We start from the raw sequence: 18,094 nt of genomic DNA on the forward strand, positions 1-18,094 counted from the left end.
GACCAAAACCCATCACACCTCGCTCACAACACCTACATGTTGCGAGCCTGCTGGTTTTCCATTGGACAGTCTAGAATAGTCCATGATTATCATCTATACTATGCTAGATGACTAGGTCATCGCTTGGGTTATTGTTTCTCATCATCTATATCATCTTTCATCTCTTATCATTCATTTCATCTCTCATCTCTCATCTCATCTCTAATATACCCATCTTTATCCATCATAATTATAGGTATAAAATACGTATACAGTTTAAATCGAATAAAACATGTATATTTTGGTCATCCAACATAGATATCAAGAACACAAATAATATGCACACATAACACGTAATTTATATTAAATACTTCATATCTATATGTAAGATGAAAGTAACAATGCACTCACTTGTTAAAGTGACGACTCGAAATTCGAGCAGCGTTTCGCTTCTAGCAATCGTCTTTTTCTTTGACGTAATCTAGCATTATTATCGCTAAGTCTTAGTCTAATATTTATTGCGACTAATTATTAGTCTAGATTCATCGTTAAATCAAAGTTTACTTTCACGATCTATCAAGTAAGGGACAACCAGGTAGGATCATATCGGAGGTAGGGTCCATTTGGTATAATAAGTATACTGTTTGGAAATCCCACTTTAAACACCTCATTAAATCACAGCCTAGACATTATTTTTGTAAGTAGATCAATCAGTATAACGACTTGGAATCGCTGATAAATCTTGTTTATAGGTTTATAATAACGATAATGAACTTAAACATAAGTTATACTTAAAGTACGGTAAGCATAACTCACTTACCGGGATGTTTGGCTAGGAACCGGGCTCTGCGGGGGCAGAAGTTCTGAGTCGAAAGCTCTTCTTCTCAGAGCCTTCTGACGCTCCGGGACTTGCCTCTAGCACTTAGGAAGTACTAGGAAGGAGAGGGATAGATTGGGAGTGTTGAGAGAGAAAGAAGGGTGAAGGTGTAAAGAAATGAGGTGATTTACGCTTCTATTTATAGGCTGTCTGGGGTTGATTCATGTCGTGAAACTTAAATTCATGTCGTGGACTTGCGTGGGCACCAAGGTTTCGCCTGGTGCTGACACGTGGCGTTGGACGCAGATAAAACAACCAATATTAAAAAAAATCATAACTTTCGCATACGAGCTCTGTTTTCGACGTTCTTTATATTCACGCGTAGGTATTGACAAGATCTACAACTCTCCTTTTGACTCCATCGGCTAATTCTCGACCAGTTTTAAATTTAACAGTATGAGAATATTACATTGTTTAACGACCGTGTAAAATTCATAACTTCTACATACGGACTCCGTTTTCGACTGTCTTTTTATCTTTAAACTCCTATTAATGAGATCTTCAATTCTCATTTAGGTGGTGTCGGCTAAAAATTGCTCGGTCTAAAATTCGATTTCCGGGTTATATACTGTTATGTGAAATCTTAGAAAAATCATAACTTACTCATACGAAGTCAGCTTTTGTCATTCTTTTTATGCACACTCTCTCGGTTTAACGTATACTACGATTTTTTTTAGATCGATAAGGCTAAAAATAATTTATCAAAAATTCACTTTTTACGTTAAGCGGTGCTGTGCCGGTTTTGCCGTAAAACTTCGACGGGTCATAACTTCTTCGTTATAACTCGGATTTCAGCGTTCTTTATATGTACGGAAACATTGTGAAATATACTATAACATGGTTAAGATTAATCTTTCTAAATAATATTCCATCAAAAAATCATTTTTAATGCTCATTGTCTCTAAATTGACTAGCCCGAATCTACGGGCGTTACCGTCTAAAACTAACTTATAGACGTTACATGTATGCTTTTACTTTTCAATGTCTTATATGATTGTTTGATTGAGTTTCGTCATTATGTATGCCACTAATATAATTACAAAAGTAGAATTATACTATTAATGAATATTAGTTGAATATATATGAATTAAAAAAAATATGATAACATGACAATGTGTCCAATCTATATATCTATTATAACACTAACTTTCATTGCAACATATTTATTTAAAATATATTTCAAAAGTCTTTCTAATTAAGGACTAATACTAAGTACAACTCAAAAGTTTTGTAACTTGTGTGTATATATATGATTAGTTATGTGTATTTATGATTTCAAACTTTAAAATAATTAATAACATAGTAAGTGATAATTATTATATTTATTTGGTTAATATAAATATATACATAGTTCACATATGTGGATGAGATTTTTAGAGTTTGGTGTATAAGATGGAGAAAAAATATGATTTGAGAACATTTAAAACTCTACATTGTGGTGCATGTATTCATATTGAATGAAGAAGAAGAATATACAAGTTTATATAAGCGGAATATATAAATTTTGTTTATACTGTTTGAAAATAATATGAAACAAAATTGTTGGCCATTTTTTCTATTCTACCCCGTGGAATCTTCTATATTATATTTTTCTAAACCAAATGAGATTCATTAAAGAATGAGCCACAATAATACGAGATTCACATACGATATTTGTACTATTATATATATGTTTTATTTTCACCATAGTGTTTCATAGATATTATTAAATGTATTGTTGATGTTGGTTATAATTAGTTTCATATTAAAATTATATCCAAAATTAATAGGTTCATATATGGTATCCAATTTTTTTAATCATATTATTTTAATCTTGTACAACGCACAACTATGCTTCTAGTTTTTTATAAAACAAAGCTATCCAAATACTTTTGAAAAACTCTTTTTCGAAAAGTCATAAGTCAATAAACTTTTACCCGAAAACACTTTTGAGGTTGAAAAAAATAATTCTAAACACCCCCTTATAAAGTTGTATGTATGAGAGATTAGATATGTTTACAAAAGATAAAATGTAATCTAAATACAGTTTTGGTCGTCTTTCCATTTGTTTGATTTGCTTTACGGGTTTCACGATATGCTAAATTCTTACATTTTACCAATTTATCCGGTCAAGATATAATGCAATCCAAATAAATCTACGCATGTAAATAGGGTTGTTAATCGGGTCAACCCGATCGGGTTAGTCGGGTTTTTAAAAATAAATATTGCACCCGAAACCCAACCCTATTAAGATTCGGGTTACTCAGGTGACGGGTTAATAGGGTTGGGTTACTCGGGTTAATTGGGTTAAATTGTAAGATGAATTTGTGTTGTGTTATTTTAGTAAATCACATAGTGGTGCAGGGACTGAAGGCAATGTGGTGCGATTTTAATAAAAATAAGTGCTAGGGATTTCATATGTAGATCTCGAGAAGAAGTTTAATTCATTTTAATGTTACAGAGAAGTTTAATTCATCTTAAAGTTACCATAACGGAGAAGCAAATATAAAGCATCTCCCTCTTCTAATAAACAAAACCCATTTTGGCCACATGTTCCTATTCTAAATTGCCACTTTGCCACGTGTCATGTTATACAACATCCCCATATTTCCCAAAAATTAAAATTAAAATTAACATAAATTAATTCAACAATTAATCAGGATTGCACATTTCAAATTCAAAAATCCCTATACTTCAGAATTATATATATTATATCAAATATCAAATACAAAATCCCTATACTTCCGATTGAATGGTTCAATGTTTCAATTTCAAATTCCTTTTTTTTTAAACAAAATCAATTGTGTTTGTAAATTTTTGGTTACATGTCCTATTTATTTTTTGAATACTTTTAAAGATTTTAAAGAATCCCAAAAAATCAGCATTTTTAATTCAAATTTTAAGATTATACATATCGAAAACTTCAATAATACGTCTTTCACTTGCGTTCCAATTCCAATTGTCGACTTTCATGGTGCTTTCTTCTTCAACATTAAGTTTTCTGCAGAAAATACATCATAAAAGAAAACCGGTTAGTTCATCTTCATATGTTTGTAAACCAATAATTCTAATCTTTTTCTGAAAATACTTTAATACCATTCTACTTTCAGTTCTTATTTCTTTCTTCAAATGCATCCTACTTTACTCATCTATGTCTGATTCGATTTCTCCATATATGTTTTGATTCACTGATTTCATATAGATTTTGATGTGTTTATTTTGTTTTCTTATTTTTTCTGTATTATGATATGTAATAATGTCGTAAGAAACATTCCAATTATTTTTTGCAAAGTTTATAATTGCATACCAGATTAAGTTTGGTCCATTCTGATATATAATCAGAGAAATGTGAAGAATATTTTTTATTAAATAATAGCTACGTTTTCCATGAATGCACTGTATTTTTTTTTCTTTCAATTTACTTACCGAATCAATTTTCTTCTGGTTTAACCACTAAGAGTTTGGTTTAAAATTAAGTGCATTCATGGAAAACGTAACAGGTCTGATATTTTTTTTATTTTTTATTTTTTTTATTTTTGTAGTGTCTAATCTCATTGTTTTATGAAATGCTAACTGTAAATATGAGTTTTTTTATAAACTAATAATAATAAATCAGATTGGCAATTTCATATAAAGTTGATATATATTATTAAAATAAAAAATACAAGTAATGGCCCATGTTAAATTTTTATAGCAATGTTCTTTGAAATAGGGACAGTTTCGGTAGATTTTAAAAAACAGGGACAAATTTCGTCATTTATCAAATTACAATGTTAAAGGTTGGAGTATATTTTTGTGAATGTGAAAAATTATTACGATGCATTATTTTTTATAACTATTAAGAAGCTTTATTGAAGCATGGACAACTTGGACCATTGTGCCCCAATACAAAAATTTCCATTCTATCATTGGCATAATAACATATTACCTTTTTAATGAGTAATTTACCGGTACAACAAAAATTTATCACAGTTACAAAGTATGTTGCCCAAATGCAATATTTTATTTTTATTTTTCTAATCTGCTCTAATATATCAATTTAGTTTCCAAGTACATTTGTATTTGCACATATACTTAAATTTGAAAAATATGTCAATATAAAAGATGAAAGTAAACAAATTTACTTATGTTTTATATTTGTTCATGTAAACTTAATGCATAAAGGGTAAAACAGTAATTTTTGCAGTCCATGTTTGTTTATGTTGATGTGTATTTATCTGTTTATGTTATTGGTACATGTATCACATTATTAACATATATTGGTACACAACTATTTTTCCATCCATGCTGAGGTATACAAGATGTAGTTCCATGACATATCTGTTCATATATAATCATATAGTCAAGGAAATTGCTCAACAAGTAAGATAATTATCTTAGTAACAAATATTTGATTTAATATGTGATTTTATAAAACAAAGTTTAAGTGTTTAATACCGTAATCAACTAATTTTTAGTATTATACTTACACCCCTGTCATGTCATATTTAAATTGAGGTATTTTTAAAAAATCATCATTTTCCTTAATTTCAAAATACATGATAAAACACCAAGCAGGAAATACAATATAAAACCAAAATTTCAGATGCTTTATTTTGAATTTTACACACATTAACACTAAAAATTCAAAATTCGTTTTTCAAATGCAATCACCTAAACAATTTATTAAATACTTAATCTAGAATCTATTCATACAATTATTTGTGCATCTTCTACAAAGAACGAAATTTTTTGATTTTACCTTTATTCCTCTTCTTCAAAACGTCTTTCAGCAACGACGCCATTATTTCTTCAAAACCATTTTTCCAGATTTTTATCTCGATCCAGATATCTTTCTTCTCTGCTCTCTATTCATTCCTTATTCAAAAACAAAGTTGCACCCAGGTTGAAAAAAATAAAAATAAAAAAATCGCAAGGTTAGAATAGTTTAGGGTATTAGGTTATGAAAATTCATTTTATCTGAAGAAACTGTAAGTTGTTTTAAAACGCAAATTCAAACAATTATTTATAATAGGACTTCACCACAATATCATATTACCTGCGGCTTGACTCCGGCGAGTTGATTTGGCCAAACCGCTAGATTTCTATTCCTTCTTATTTAGGGGGTGTTTGGCTTAGCTTTTCAAGTCCAAAAGTGCTTTTTGAAAAAGAAAAAAAGCAAAGATGTTTGACAAAGCTGGTTTTAAAGTTATTTTTGGAGTTTTTAAACAAGAAAAATGAACTTTTTGGAAAAGTAAGGAAATTCTGATTTTTTGTAACTTTTCCAAAAAGGACTTTTGAGCTTTTAAAAGCTAAGCCAAACACCCCCTTAGTCTATTCATCTGTTCGTTGCCACATAAAGTTGTTTTAGTAGAGTGAGTTACAATTATAGTCCCTAGACTATATTAACATAAAATTTTTGCCCCTTGGCTTTCACTTGAACAATACATTTAAAAAATGTAATTAATTAAGAAATGTGATCATTTAACTCTCGATATATTATTATAACATCTTTACAAAGAAATATCAACCAGAAAAATGGGTTATGTAATGATACTAGACTTCAGATGGTATCATTGGATAATCGTGTCATAGAAACAATGGTCTTAACTAAAAGTAACATTTGATATTGAGTTTTTATTTCAAGTTGGTCTTTAACATCTTCAGACAACAAAATTCATATAAGTTCAAAAGGAGACAACAAAATTATATTTTTTATTTATCAAATAAAGTTGTACTTATTTACTATCCAAAATCAAATGCTTTTTTATAGTTATTAATTTTTTTGGTAGGATAATTTTTTTTTAACTTACCTCCCGTGGTTTCCATGGGTTATAACCTAGTATACTAATAATTTTTATTCTTCTTTTTTATTTGATATAACCGATTCAAAGGGTTTTGCAAGTAAATCGTTGATTTAATATAACATGCGTAACTTAAAAATATAAAAGCGCAAGTAATGCAATGTCGTATATGATTGCGATATTAGCCTAGATAATCTTAAAAGCATAAAGGATTGTACCATATACATTAATTATTGTACATTGTGTTTGTGTAAAAAAACCACTAATCGGGTTATTCGGGTTAAGCCGTACCCGAATAAAAACAAAGAATGCTACCCGAAACCTGACCCTATATAACTTTCGGGTTTGTCGGGTTAACCCGAATAACCCGATTTTCTTTTTAGACCCTATTAGACCCAACCCTATTTGGCTAATTCGGGTTTGGGTTTTTTTGACATCCCTACATGTAAACTAATCAAAAAAGATCATCTCCAAGGGAAGTTTCTCCATCTGTAAGTACGCCATGAAGTTTATATAGAGGTATACCGGATACAATTAATATGCACGACAGGTGACAACACGAGAGAGTAGAGACACTGATCTAAAAGTCACTTTATACGCGGATACTAGTAGTGGCAAATAGAATTATAGACCTTTAACTTTTTTCTAAACCATCAAACATTTTATTATATAAATCTGGTCCACTAACCAACAAGTTTGCGAAGCTTTTTCTGTGTTTCAATAGTCAACATATTTTAGGTCTCAACAAAGCTCTTACTTATTGTATCGGTTTAACTTTGTTCAAAATTGGAAGGCAGTTTTGAGCGGACATTTGATGACATAGTCTCCTAGAAGAAATGACCTCAAGTACCACATAACAAAATGGTTCAGATGTGAACAAATTTTCAATAGCAGTAAAATATTACAGAAATCATACCAAATAATATTAATTATTTTGGTTCAAGAGATAATAACAAAACAAAACAAAACAACACAACAACAAAAAATCTCTCTCACCCAAGACAAATCTAAAGGGATTTCTGGGAATGAGGAAACAAAATTATTATTATTATTATTATAAACTGGATTTCACCTGAAAAAAACCTAGTTTTTTTTTATCTGCTTGGCGAGTTTGAACCACTCGGTGTGAAAGGAACCGGGGACATCAGTCCTCTCGTAGGTGTGGGCCCCAAAGTAATCTCTTTGAGCTTGCACCAAATTAGCAGGCAACCTCTCCCTCCTATACGTATCAAAATACGCAAGGCTAGAAGACATACCAGGAGTACTAATCCCTGAGTTAATAGCCAAACACACAACTCTCCTCCAAGCAGACTGACGCTCCACCATTTCTTTAGCAAACTCAGGGTCCACCAACAGGTTGGCAAGTTCAGAGTTTCTATCATAAGCCTGTTTGATCCGGTCCAAAAATATAGCTCGAATAATACACCCACCTTTCCAGATTCTAGCCAACTCACCCAACTTCAAACCCCAACCCTTTTCAATGCTTTTCGCACGGATCAAATTCATCCCCTGTGCGTAACTACATATCTTAGCAGCATAAAGAGCCTGCCTTACATCGTTTATTAATTTTTCTTTATCCACATTTTGAGTCTCCAAAATATCACCGAACCCACCGGATTTAAAGATCTTAGCAGCTTCGACACGTTCGTCTTTTAATCCGCTCAGGAATCGCGAATCCAGAGACGCAGCGATTGTGGGGGCAGCAATTGATAGATCCGCCGCTTGTTGGACGGTCCATTTTCCGGTCCCTTTCATGCCTGTTTTATCCAACACTTTGTCGACTAGATATCCGTCTCCCTTGTCGTCCTTGATTCCAAAGATGTCAGCGGTGATCTCAATCAAGAAGCTTTGAAGCTCCCCTTGATTCCATTCCGAGAACACTTTGTGTAGTTCCTCGTTCGAGAGTTTCCCAACGGATTTCAACACGTCGTATGCTTCTGAAATCAGCTGCATGTCGCCGTACTCGATTCCGTTGTGGACCATTTTGACGAAATTGCCGGAACCGCCTTCGCCGATGTATGTGACACATGGACCACTGTCGGGTACTTGAGCGGCTACTTTGAGCACGATGTCTTCGATGTATTTGTAAGCTTCGATTGAGCCACCAGGCATCATGGATGGTCCGTTTCTGGCGCCCTCTTCGCCACCGGAAACGCCCATTCCGAGGTAGAGAAGGCCTAATTCCGCCATGGCTTTTTCTCTTCTTTCGGTGTTTTCGTACCATTCGTTGCCACCATCGATGATGCAATCACCTTTTTCCAAGTATTGAGATAAGGTTTTGATTGTTTGGTCAACAGGGGCACCGGCTTTGACCAGCATGATGATCACACGAGGTTTTTGGATGGAATTGACGAATGATTCGGGGTCATGGAAACCGTAAAGTGGAAGGTTGCCTTCCTTTTTAGCTCGCTCGACAGTTTCATCGACTTTGTTTGTACTACGATTGTAAACAGAAATTGGGAACCCTTTTTCTGCAATGTTGAGGGCAAGGTTTTGACCCATAACAGCAAGACCAGCAAGGCCTATTCTTGTTAGCTTTTGATCAGCCATATCTTTTTCTGTAAAAAAACATAATTTCAACTTAGATAAATAAGAACAGCCAGATCTAATAGCAAAGACTGATTTCTTTCTTAAGAGAGACTGATCGCAGTTTACATCATTAATATGAAGCTTTTTTGTGAGATATAGCTTACTTGACTAATTGTCATCTGATAGAAGTCACCCCATATATATAAAAAGTGATGTTTTTTGTGTTTAGAAGAGATGGTAAGTTCTTAGATGGATAGATGAAAGATGATGTAAATGGCAGAGATTAATTTTTCAAGACGGACAAATACATTAAGGTATGAGTGCATCAGAACTCCTTGGAGATACAGAAACCGAAAGAATGATTTATTATAAACATTAGCAAATCAAACATGATTTCAGATTTATTCATTGTATAAAGCAAAAATGATATGTTATGATTGTTATCCTGATACCATATTTTGCTAAAAGGGGCTAAAAGTAGCTTTTACGATTGGCTAACAATATGCACAGCAAATAAAGGGGGCATGGGTATTTCATTGATCCTTCGTAGTTCTAATCATTTGAGGAGAAGTCTAAATGATCAAGCAATCCCAAATCTCCCCTATCTCTACCATGCTCAGAAACAAGAACCCCAACCAAAAAAAGAGGCCATCACTCAAATAAGAAAAGAATCCACAAACATGCATAAACGCGGTTTAAATCCTAAGATCAGCAATGAGCAGCTCGCCAATTTTAGGTCGCTTCACTAATCAAAGTACATCCGATATAGTCTGGGTCTGGCTACTACTAATCAAACACAAATCCAGTTTTACTGCAGATTTCAGATCACAGCGGGAGCTAGTAGCTCCTACTTCCTAAAAATCAAAGAATTGAAAACTCAAACGCAATGAATCAAATCAATTAGGTGCTGGTTTTGAGATTGAACATATAGCTATTCAAAGCCAAATTTCCTAACGCTGGACGTCCTCAAGTTCGGGAAACCATAGATGAAACGATTCATGTTCAATCTATAAAAACATCAATGCACATGCGGATAAAAAACAAGGGATCTAAATAACTTTCAGCAATCGGAGGAAATTTAAGAAAGAAGAAGTTCAGAAATAAGTTGATACCTTCTAAGAATGAACGCGATGAAAGGATCTGCAGGTTAATTGACGATCGAAATAAAATGAAGACGATCTGAATTTGGGAAAGTAGAAGAGTATTTAAAGAGAACGAGGTCCTCTTCTGGGGCGGCTTCAAAGTGAGTCAATTCTGACCTCCTCGGTGGTGGTGGTGGTTGGTGAGCTCATCGATCTCTTAATCTATTTCCATCTACCTCCTCCTATTTTAACATGTTTCTCATTTAACCCCCTCATCTTCTAGGTTTTCTTCAAAAAGTTGTGAATGTCATGTGATATTTTTTAATAATGACAAATTTTGTCCCATCTCGGAATTTGTCATGGATAAAGGCATGTGATGTGTTGCACAGTACTTGACTTTTAGAATTATATTTGTACTGGAAATTGAAGAAAACTGATAAGTTTTATAGAAACTTATGTCGATTTAACATTTAAATAATAAAAACGTATTGAATACTTTTTATTTGTGTTACTTAGGTCCTTGAATTGTTTCCCCAATAGGCACTATATATTATTGTATTTATGAAAAGTGATTGGGTATTTGTCCGGATGCATCAAACGTGTTGATATGATATTATGATGGCAACGACAACGTGAGCACTTGTTAGGGATTTGATCTGAGTAAATTTAGGGAGGCGAGATCATGAATTCATGATGTTCTTACATCCAAAGCCAAGTGCAAGAATTGGAAACCATTATAATTTATAAATAATTAAATATGATGGTCTCAATGACATGTTGAACCACCTCAAATGGAGGGTTACTTTGCTTAGTTCACAAATGATACCTATAGAAACTTATGAAAATTAATAGTAAAGTAATTTTGGTAAGAGAATTTGGATGAGTAAAGAAGATGATGAGTTCTCCCATTTATTGATTTTTGCAATATATGTTAGGTAGATGCCATGTCATAATAAATAATAATGGTTAAATTAGTTAATCAATTATCAGTTAGGTTGACTAGAAAAAGGTAAGTATACTTTAGTCTAAGGCTGAAGGGAGTGCGCCACACTTCTTCATGAATCCATAGTGCCACATAGGTGACACGTCAGCAATTACCACAAAAGTGTGGTTTCATGTCACACCTAAGGAGTTGCGACACACTCAATTTAAAAGGTTTAAAAAGAAAAATAAAACATATTTTCTAAATCTGACCATTCAACGGTCAATTGGAATGACAATAGAAAAAGATGAGTGCTCCCTTGGAGTACCACACTGCGGTCTCTACCACGCCAAAACCGTAGTGATGGGTCAGTATTCCAAGCTGAGGTGGCAAGGAGTGCATCCTCTACCACAATCACTCCCTCACGCCTAATTATTATATGGTGGTGCCAATGAAAAGTTTTAAAAGTTTAAAAAACATGAAAAGAAAAGTTGACTCCCAATAAAAAAAAATAATCAAATTCTAGATAAGAGTGTATTTTGAAAATAGAATATGGTGTAAATAAAAATACCATTTATGGGTATTATTTAGTATATCTTAGTTTAGTATACTAAGGTGTAAATAAAAAGACCATTTATAGAGCGTCTAGATGTTATTGTTTACCATATTTTTGACACTCAAAATCAAAATGTATTTTAAGATGTATTGTTTGGATGTATAGATGACAAAATACTTTTTGAGATATTGTTTAAGTGACTTGTTGTGATGTTTCCTAATGCCTACACATAGTTTTCAGATTTTTTTAATGTTATGATTAAAATTTAATCTAATTTAACAAATATTAACTTTTATAATTATCATCATCAAAGAATGCATGTTAGCTATCTAAATAGAGATGTTATATTCTTTTATAGGCCAACTCAAATACGAATTACTATATAGTCTATTTATGTGTTTGCAGGTAAAATGAATCTTCCGATGAGAAAAAGATCGAATTTAATATGAGACGCAAATAGCAACTGTAATGAAAAATGAGGGGGCAAACTGAAAGTACGTAAAGAACAGCGTATGGAACATTTGCTAAAATATTCGCATTTTTGTTTGTTCTTCTAGAAAAAGTGGATCTAAATGTCCGTATCATCTGTGTAAAACACAGATGTTTCACCGCATTTATTTTGGGATCCAAATGATAGTTATTAAAATGTTAAAGGTTTATTTAAGTACAATTATTACACACCCTTTTAAAGTTAAAATGAAGATATAAGATATTTTTCAGAAATGTAAACTAAAATGCAAGATCTGCTATAATGATTAATGTTCATATTCATGAGTCATGACGTTGCTTTGGCATGTTACATGGTGTCAAGGACAAATATTGACTTGGCTTTTGATTTGCACAGATGTGAAAGGCATATGAGACTCATTAGGATTTCACATGTGATCGTTTGAGTACCCGATCTTAATATATAAAAATAATACAATAAAATCGGAGAGATGTTAGATTGATAGAATATTCAAAGTCAAAGACAAGAAAATTAAATGACACATCACTTCAAATAAATGTCAACAAGATATTGAAATTCTAGTTAAAATCAGGTCAAACATGTATTAAATTTCATGTTTAAATCAAGACATACAGGACAAATCAACTTTTCCGCTGCTATGTTCTATAGTTGATTTTTTTTTAACTTTTTTATATTATATTAAAACACAATAACTATGTAATTTTAACTCTTTATAACTACTTAATTTTATTATTTGTAAAATTAAAAAATTGAACGTAATAAAACTCATCGTAACCCACATAATATTATACCAGAAAAGATGTTTTCTAGCTATTTTAGAAAATACAATCATATTTAATTACATTCATGGACTTTTTTGTTTTTAAATTGTGTTATTACAAATTGCATAGATAGGATTGAAAAGAAAAAAGGAATGAAAAAAAATTATAGGATTGAAAAATAATGGGTTAAAGTGCGAATTTTTATTCAATTCCATGATAGGATTGAAAAAAAAATGGACTTAATCACATTCCTCAAAAAATGATCCATTCATTCCATCAGATAAAACAAATATGTATATTTTTTTTTATTCCAAATGGAATCAACCATTTCATTACCTACTCGATTCCCTCGTGCCAAACACTATCTAAGAATCAATAACTGCTATCCGATGATACCCCAAAGAGCGAAGTTTCACTTTAAATTTATGGAATTTCGGATAACTTGACATTCAGCATTTATAAGAAGTTAAATTGAGAGATTTTGATTTAATGTAAATGGACAGCAAAAGAAATACTGGTTGAAACCCAAATTATTTCATGTGCATTGGGCATTGAGGACAAATTGTACAAAAGAGGCATTTAAGAAAGAAGTTTATGTTGGTTGAAGTAAGTAATAAGCACATGAGTAATAAGCCCATAGGCCATAGCTATTAACAAGTTGTAACAAAATTACCAAAACTGGACAGACACAGGCCTTAGTTAGTTAAAGTTTGAATCTGTTTAATAGTTATAGTTATAGACCAAAGTTGCATAACTGCACATAATCCATTTCTCTATCGACATATTTAGTCCAAAGATGCTTGAACTGATTCATGGCAATATCAAGCCAAGGTTTCATGTTCCCATTGAAATGAATGACTGCAGCAGCATTAATCTCATCCATGCTTATACTCGGGTTGTACCCAAGACCACGAACATGCCATTTTTTCTCCAATGATTTTGTTCTTGAGTAGAATGTTATTAGTCCAGGTGGCAGCATTCCCGAATTCCATAAACCCCCATCTTCATTCTGTCAACCATTAGCAATAAAATCACAACTTACACCAAATACCAACCTCTAGTTTACTCTTTTTACTCATAATACCAATCTAAGTAGTAAAGTTGTAATCAGAAGCAAAAGGAGACATACCAGATCTTGCCAATAATGGTATTTATCCGTTAATTTTTCACGTCTCCAAGCATCAAGATCAAATATATTCAAGCCAAAAGCCCAAGCACATGCTTTTGGATTGAACTTTTCCCTAATCGAAGGGTGTGAAAAGTTCAAATAATGAGCATATCTATGAAACGATCCAAAGCAGGTCTCAACAGCACCATTCACCTTCCCATCCATGTCAAGTTTCCACAATGCAGTCAAATCTTTTTGAACCACAACATCATCATCTAAAAGCAATATCCTATGCAGCTTCGGGTACATCTCTGGCAAGTAAAACCTAAGGTGATTCAACATTGACACATGCTTTTGGTTCCTAATGTTGTTGTTGGCATCTCTTGTTGCTCCAAAGTAGAGATTCTGTGAATTTGCAGACTCCATTTGTCTCAGAACAGGGACATATGAGGAGTTCAAGAATGTATATCCTTCAACTGTTTTCACCTCCACAAAAGCACCCCTTTCTACTGGCTTCTTTTTAAACCAAACCGTCATTGCAGCAAGATTCATTTTATCAGTGACGATATGGAAAACATGTTTCCATGGCTCTTCAGCATTCTTTACAGTTGAGTTAACCACAACAGAGACTGCAATCACATTATCTGAAAAGATTGCATAATGATACAGTAACGGGTCCTCAAACTCAGGTTTAGGCTCCTCATCTCTATATTTTTCTGGATTTGCAATTCGATCCCCCATTAAGCGCATTGCAAGACAATGCAAACTCTTTGGAGTTGATTTTGCAGCAATTAAGCTAGCAAATGCACCATTCTTCTTGGCTTTAGTTAGCAAATCTTGAACTGCAAATATCGTGTCTTTTAACTTCTGAATTTTCAACTGATTGTCGTATGATTCCTTTGTGTCAGCTATTATCAGCCTAGCAACCTTGACTTTATCCTTGACCTCCTTCTCAAACTGTCTCAAGACTTCTTCATCTAATGGCTCATTCGTCTCGAACAATGCAGTATGATATGTTGGTTTCGTACTCAAGTCAGAGAAGTTTTGTGCCAGATCCTCAAACATCTTAAGCTGTTTGGATATCTCCAGCTTAAGCTTCCTTGCGTATGCAGCATATGCATTCACAAGCACAATATGATCATTTGCTTGCTTATGCATCAAATCTAACCTAGTCTTTAATGGATCCGATTTCAAAGCTAGAAAGGTCCTCTGCATGTATGCTCGCCCAGTTGTTTGCATCCCCTGAAAGATTTCAATCAAAACCAATTAAAGGAGCTTCAAAAACCAATTCCTTTATTCCTACGTCTTAAAGCACACTATCACGATTAATGATTTTAAAGTAATCCTCAACCAATGGTAACTTCGATTGCATTATTTTCTATCATAGATTAACGCACAGATTTTGTGCTTCTGGATAATTAACTTCTATCAACAGCCAACAGGAACTTCAGATTAAAAGTTTGTAAAAGTGTGTGGTGCAGAAACGGACCTTAATTGCTCATAAATTTAACAAAATTACAAGTAACGGCTCAGGAACTAAGGATTTACCATTTCAATTTTAAAATTCAGATCTTAAATGATGCATCCATGGAACATAATAGAGATTAGATTTGCATAACAAGAACCACAATAAAATGCTGCATTATTAAATCACAATAATACTATAGGTACTAGGTTGCGAATTCTGTGTGTGTGTGTGAGAGAGAGAGAGAGTGAGAGAGAGAGAGAGAGAGAGAGAGTTACAGAATTGTCAGAGAAATGTGCGGGGTGGGAAGAGAAAAGGACGGAGGCGGTGGCGAAGAAAAGGAGAGTAAACATAGCAGAGACGAAGATCCGGTAAGAAACGAAGTTGCGAGGGGCGGAGGAAGACGCAGATCCTCCACCACCTCTGCCGCTCCGTACCACAACCGCCATAACTTTTACCAAAAGCTGTAAGCAACCACCAAAAACACTTTTCTACCAAATTGTATCAGTTAAGAAAGATTAAGAACAAGCATCGAATCTTCATGATGAGATCTGATAAGAAGGAGGGTAGATGTGATAGTTGGAATCTCCGGCGAGGAAAGTAACAGTGACAGCGACAGCGATGGCGAAGGCGACGGACGGTGTTCCGATCCCGCCGTTGTTGGTTGGTTTTCTGGTGTGGTGGGGCCATTTGGTGAGATGAAACAGAGTGGTGTTTTTGACATTTTCACTTTTTGCTTCCCTTTTTGAGATAACTGTAATTCTTTCCCCTAAAGTCTTACAATTTAGGTGTAGTTAGAAGAGTAAATTGCAAATTTGGATCCTATGGTATTTTTAAAAGGTATAGTCTTAGGGTTTATAAAAGTTACTTTTTAAAATGTGTTTGCACACCAGGTCCAAATTTTTAAATAGAGAAATTAAATATTCTTTTATCTTTTGTGCATACAAATCCTCCTATCCAATTAAATGATGATATATGTCATATTAGTATACTAAAATATCATTTAATGATATTTTAGTATACTAATATGACATATATCATCATTTAATTGGATAGGAGAATTTATAGGAACAAAAGTAAGAGGATATTTAATTTCTCTTTTAGATATAATATAGACTTAGCCCTACAAAAATAAATGCACTTGAAAGACTATTTTGTCTTTTTAATTTTCTTTTCTATTTTCTTTATTATTTAGCAGATTAAAAAACAAAAAAGAAAAAAATAATCTAACCATCCCTTATTAACCTCACCTTACCCACACCCTACTCTTTAACCCCAATCCAACTCCCTTTAGTGTTGCAAGAGCACTATTGTCTGTCATCGTCATTTACCATTGGCCATTGTCGGCCTCCGTCGGTCACATCTTATCAAATATAACTCTGTATAGATCCACCACCACCTACATCTATTCAGATCTATTAAGATCCACCGCCGTCCACCTCCTCCGACAAATAGATATACAAAAATCGACATCCACCTCCTCCGAGGAGCATATCTCCACCTCCCGCGAACTCTCTCTATTTCTCAGACGATATGACCAAGGTGAAAACAAATCTGACGACGGTGCTAGGGTTCGCCTTAAGTGGATGCTGGTGGCTGGTTGGCCCATCAATTGAGGAACTCAAATAGTGGGGGAGAGGGAGGTTCATATCGGTGTTTGGGCTGAGCTCTGGAACCATAGTGTTAGGGTTTTCCCTTATCTAAGTGGCGACGTATCTAGAAAGCGGAAATAAAGGGAGGTTAAAAAGAGCAGCACACGAAACAATGGGTGGAAGGTGGTGGCGAAGGTCGGTATTGGTGGTGATTTGGTGGTGCTCCAGCAAGATATTAGTGCTCCGGTGGTACGAGTTGATAAATAGGGGCGACTCCGATGACGGTGGTGTTTGGATGAGATATTTACGGTAACCACAATAGGAAGAGAGAGAGAGAGAGAGAGAGAGAGAGAGAGAGAGAGAGAATATGATGTTGGTATATTAAAAGAGAAAGGGGTCGGTGTGATAGGTTTTTAGGGGTTTTATTTTCTTTTTGTTTTTTTAATTATAAAATTTTTTAAGTAAATAAAAATATTAAAAAGAATATCACAAAGGCAAAATAGTCTTTTTAAGTACATTTAAATTTTTGAAGGACCAATTTTGGATTGGCCATGCGACAAAACAAAAATGGACTCAAACTGCACTTTTTGTTAAACCATAAAGATCAATTTTTCAATTTATTTTTAATTAGAATGTTACAATTTGCAAAAGGCTGTGTGTCCATTTGACATGAATATCTATAGAGTTATTCACAAAATATCAAATATGGAAGTCATATAAGGCAATTCAGGGCCGGCTTAATGCATAGTAAATCAAAGTTAGGGCTTAGGGCCCCCACATCAAGAGGGCCCCACAAACCAAGGGGTATATGTATTATATCCCTAATCGGCTAAGGCAAACCGTTAAAAAAATGACGTTTCTTCTTCCATAGTTCCATTGCATACGATTTCTGTGTTTGCGCCCTCAATCCGTCATCGTCTGCTCTGCTGATCTGCTTAATCTTCTTCTAATCTTCTGAGTTCTGATTCACAGCACAAGTTGTGCCGCACAAC

General features: G+C 33.6%; 2 protein-coding genes across 2 annotated transcripts; both read right to left on the reverse strand.

Moving 5' to 3' along the window:
* Window positions 1-7,483: 7,483 nt before the first annotated feature.
* Window positions 7,484-10,420, reverse strand: LOC111876659 (6-phosphogluconate dehydrogenase, decarboxylating 2). The gene is made up of 2 exons (XM_023873213.3): window positions 10,260-10,420; window positions 7,484-9,176 (listed from the first exon to the last, which is right to left on the reverse strand). The coding sequence occupies exon 2, from the start codon at window positions 9,166-9,168 to the stop codon at window positions 7,702-7,704; it is 1,467 nt and encodes a 488-aa protein (XP_023728981.1). The 5' UTR covers window positions 9,169-9,176; window positions 10,260-10,420; the 3' UTR covers window positions 7,484-7,701.
* A 3,095-nt stretch (window positions 10,421-13,515) lies between these two features.
* Window positions 13,516-16,295, reverse strand: LOC111876658 (probable galacturonosyltransferase 9). Its single transcript, XM_023873212.3, has 3 exons — window positions 15,789-16,295; window positions 14,067-15,287; window positions 13,516-13,946 (listed from the first exon to the last, which is right to left on the reverse strand). Exons 1-3 carry the CDS (start codon window positions 15,957-15,959, stop codon window positions 13,671-13,673), a joined length of 1,668 nt encoding a protein of 555 aa, XP_023728980.1. The 5' UTR covers window positions 15,960-16,295; the 3' UTR covers window positions 13,516-13,670.
* Window positions 16,296-18,094: the final 1,799 nt, after the last annotated feature.

This window comes from Lactuca sativa, chromosome 2 (assembly GCF_002870075.4).
Source record: "Lactuca sativa cultivar Salinas chromosome 2, Lsat_Salinas_v11, whole genome shotgun sequence".
NCBI classification, from domain to species: domain Eukaryota; kingdom Viridiplantae; phylum Streptophyta; class Magnoliopsida; order Asterales; family Asteraceae; genus Lactuca; species Lactuca sativa.